The 3,704-nt window shown below is 34.7% G+C and overlaps 1 protein-coding gene across 1 annotated transcript in view; it reads left to right on the top strand.

The window, feature by feature from the left end:
- The window catches only part of LOC111087472, an 18,569-nt gene extending 16,437 nt beyond the window's left edge, over positions 1-2,132 (top strand). Inside the window, exon 4 of the mRNA XM_022394205.1 lies at positions 1,964-2,132. Within this exon, the coding sequence (XP_022249913.1) occupies positions 1,964-2,117 (154 nt within the window). The 3' untranslated portion in view covers positions 2,118-2,132. The remainder of the gene's footprint in view (positions 1-1,963) is intronic.
- The last annotated feature ends 1,572 nt before the right edge of the window (positions 2,133-3,704 follow it).

Here is a 3,704-nt window from a genome sequence, read left to right as displayed (position 1 = left end):
CATATTGGGTACTAACGTAGCTTACTAAATGTCATACTAGGTACTGATGTAGTTTACTAAATGTCATATTGGGTACTAACGTAGCTTACTAAATGTCATACTAGGTACTAGTAGTTTACTAAATGTCATATTGGGTACTAACGTAGCTTACTAAATGTCATACTAGGTACTGATGTAGTTTACTAAATGTTATACTAGGTACTGATGTAGTTTACTAAATGTCATACTAGGTACTGATGTAGTTTGCTAAATGTCATACTAGGTACTAACGTAGCTTACTAAATGTCATATTAAGTACTGATGTATTTTACTAAATGTCATACTAGGTACTGATGTAGTTCACCAAATATCATAGGTACTAACGTAGTTCACAAAATATCATAGGTACTAACGCAGATCACCAAATGTCATACTGGGTACTGAAGTAGTTTACTAAATGCTAAACTCCACCAGTTAAAACTTCTTACACCTTACAGAAACACATTCGTGAATGTTTTAACACCTAATCTGCGAGTCAGGGACAGATGTTTGCCGGGTTGATTCCCAAACAACACTTTCTGGTACTCTATCTCATGTTTTTAATTGCTCACCAGTTTCCAGGATATGAGAGAGTAAAACCCATAATTCAATCCAAAATCTCCCATAAAATCAGTTAGTGGCTGCTCACGTTAGGCAATACAATATATGGTTTCTCAGATCTATAAAGCCGTTTTCTCTGCGGTTTTTACGAGTTCTGTGTAGAGAGATGGCTGAGGAAGGTTTAACGAAGTTTACCTGCCATTGTAAAGTGGCTAAGTGAACACTTCTATTTTGTGCTAGAGAAATACAGTCTACCAAAATCTGCTAAACTTCGTGTCTTTGAATCCGAAAACTATTGAGACTTGAGTTCTCTTGACAGTAAAGTGTTATAGTTGTTGTTTTTAGGTTAATAGATCGAAACACTTACCGGACTACTTTTTATTTTTTGGCTCTAATTTGGATAACGGAAATCTTAACACCCCACTGAAGCCTAACGGATTTCTCGCATTTTGTCTCATTAACACTCAAGGTGTTAAACAAAAATTTGGTAATATGAAAGAAAAGATTTACTGTTTCGGACTTGTAATGAAAAAGAAAAATGAGCTTTTAGGGTGGAAAATGTTTCTTTAGATTTTTTAATTAAAGCCTTTTTAAATAATATATGTGTTAGTAAATTATAAAGAAAGTGATTTTAACGACGTTTGAAGAATAACTCAAAGCTATTGGATGTAAATTTTCTCACAGAAAGAATAAAAACAAAAAACAGAATTTAATGTTGTAATATGATCTTAGTTTCAAATATTCGTGTTAGTTTGTAGTTGCTCTTACTGTTATTTACAATTATTTTTTTATTTCCAGGTTATGTTACATATTTAGTTTTATTTGTAGTGTTTAATTTTTATAGTTTTTAACTTTTCTCTTTCCCAAATATATGGAACCCCCAGTGGCACAACTGTAAATCTCAAGGCTTATAACGCTAAAAACCGGGTTTCGATACCTGTAATGGGCACAGCACAGATAACTCATTGTGTAGCTTTGTGTTTAGCAACAAAACAACTCACAATATACCTGAAAAGTGGCACTTATCTCACAAAACCGCTTATAAAAATTTTACTAAAACACTTCAAATAAAGTTCAGCTTATACTCAAATTTGTGATTTTCTCGATATTATATACACCTAGTTGGAGTTGGTTCAAGTATTGTGAGACCTAGATGGAATTTTGTATGTTTCTTAAAGTAAAACAAGAGTTGTTTAGTACGTAATGTTTATTAGTAAATAAATGTGTAATCTTTCAGCTAACTTACTTTGACTTACTATAGTGTTAGAATAGTTGTTTTACAAGACTATACTAAATGACCCATAAACGATCTGTACTTCCAGAAGCAATTCCTGGCTAGTCTGTAAGTTTAGAAAGCTTTCCACACTCTTTGTTCTTAATATAGGGAATTCCAAAGTCTGCCTCAGGTCGTTACGGGTTTAGCTCCAACTCCAACAGTCCAGCTCCGAGTCGTCACTGAATCGGGAAAAGATGTTAATGGAGTGGAACTGGGAGACCTTTTGTTTCTTCAAGTAGAGATGCTAGATGAAAGTAGGTAATTTGTTTGGAAATTTAGAAAAAAAAGTCTACCTTATTAGAGAGGAAGGATTTTTTTTTTTTTTGTCGAGGGTCGGCTACGTATGATAAGTGACGCCTGGTTGTTTATTTCCTCTCACTAAGTGACGTTAAGTAATAAATCGAAATGTCTCTCGATAACTTGTTGTTCATTTTCTCTCACTAAGTGACGTTAAGTAATGTTATCGAGAGACATGTAGATTTATAACAATCTGGTACCACGTCATCTATTCGAACCTGTTAACAATCTGGTTCTAGCCAACCAATTCTAACTTTCTAACAATCTGGCCCCAGCTCATCTATCCTAACTTGTTAATGCCTGCTCTCACTTAACCCAACTAACTTACTCTAACCTGCTAATAAGCCTGCTCCCACTTAACACAGCTCACCTATTATAGTATAGTAATTTAGTCTCAACTCATGTATTCTAACCAATTATGATCTGTTAACAATCTCCTCCTGCCCCCCCCCCCCCAGTGGCACAGCGGTATGTCTGTGGACTTACAGCGCTAGAAACCGGGGTTTGAATACCCGTGGTGGGCAGAGCACAGATAGCCCTTTGTGTAGCTTTGTGCTTAACTTTAAACAAACAAACAGTCTGCTCCCAGCTAACCTATTGTTATTTGCTTTCAGCTAAGTATAAGCTTATTTGCTTTTCCACAACTGCTGGCTATATGTGTTGTGGGTATTATCAACTACAGCCTTCGGTGGTTTTATAAACTTTTCCTACTCTTGACAAACAAAGGAATTCCGGCGTTTGCGTCAACATTATTTTGAAAGGTTTTAAAAACAATAAATATTAGTTTATTTGTTTTTAGGGACGTGTTGAAATTTGCCGCGTGAAAAGAATAACGACCACGGTGTGGTGTATTTTATTTACTTGTTATTTGTTAAAATAAAAACCTTGACCTCATTATTTGTTTTATACCGTTTGTCTCGAGATAAAATAAAACATGTTTGTTATTCATAAATCCTTTTAATCAAGGTTTGTTAAACATACTCACTTTTTCGTAATTTATTAGAGTTACAAACCAACTACTTACGACTTGATCGAGTCCAAACAAATTAAGCATTTTTACATTTTATCTCCTGGGGTTATCTTTTAGTTTCTATTTGTTTCTTCTGTTGAGTTCTAATTACAACTTTCAACACTTACCGGTGGACAGACATCTAGACAAAAGGATACCGTCATCTGAAATTTAACTGTGCTGTCTGAAGCAAATTTAAAAGCCTGAAAAGGAGCTTGAAGAGATTTAGACCCTTGTACAGGACTTAACGAAGGAAACACACTGGGTTCCACAGAACACCTGAAAGACGGAATGAATATAATGACTTAGAGCTGTTAGGGTTAGCATAACCAAGTAGTAACAGTTAACTGCCTCCGAATATTTTTGGAATGCAGACTGACATTCCATTAGAATATCTTATGTTTATATAGTTTATATTTTCTTTCATTATTTCAAATAATCTTATTCCGTTCACTATCTTATAAGTCTCTTTATCTGAAATAAAACTTACCCACGATCATCAATCAAAAGAATTGTGTCCAGCCCTTGACCACTTCGTGCCAC

The sequence above is a fragment of the Limulus polyphemus genome, unplaced genomic scaffold (assembly GCF_000517525.1).
Source record: "Limulus polyphemus unplaced genomic scaffold, Limulus_polyphemus-2.1.2 Scaffold2194, whole genome shotgun sequence".
Classification (NCBI taxonomy): Eukaryota; Metazoa; Arthropoda; class Merostomata; order Xiphosura; family Limulidae; genus Limulus; species Limulus polyphemus.
This window is presented reverse-complemented; position numbering and strand designations above follow the sequence as displayed.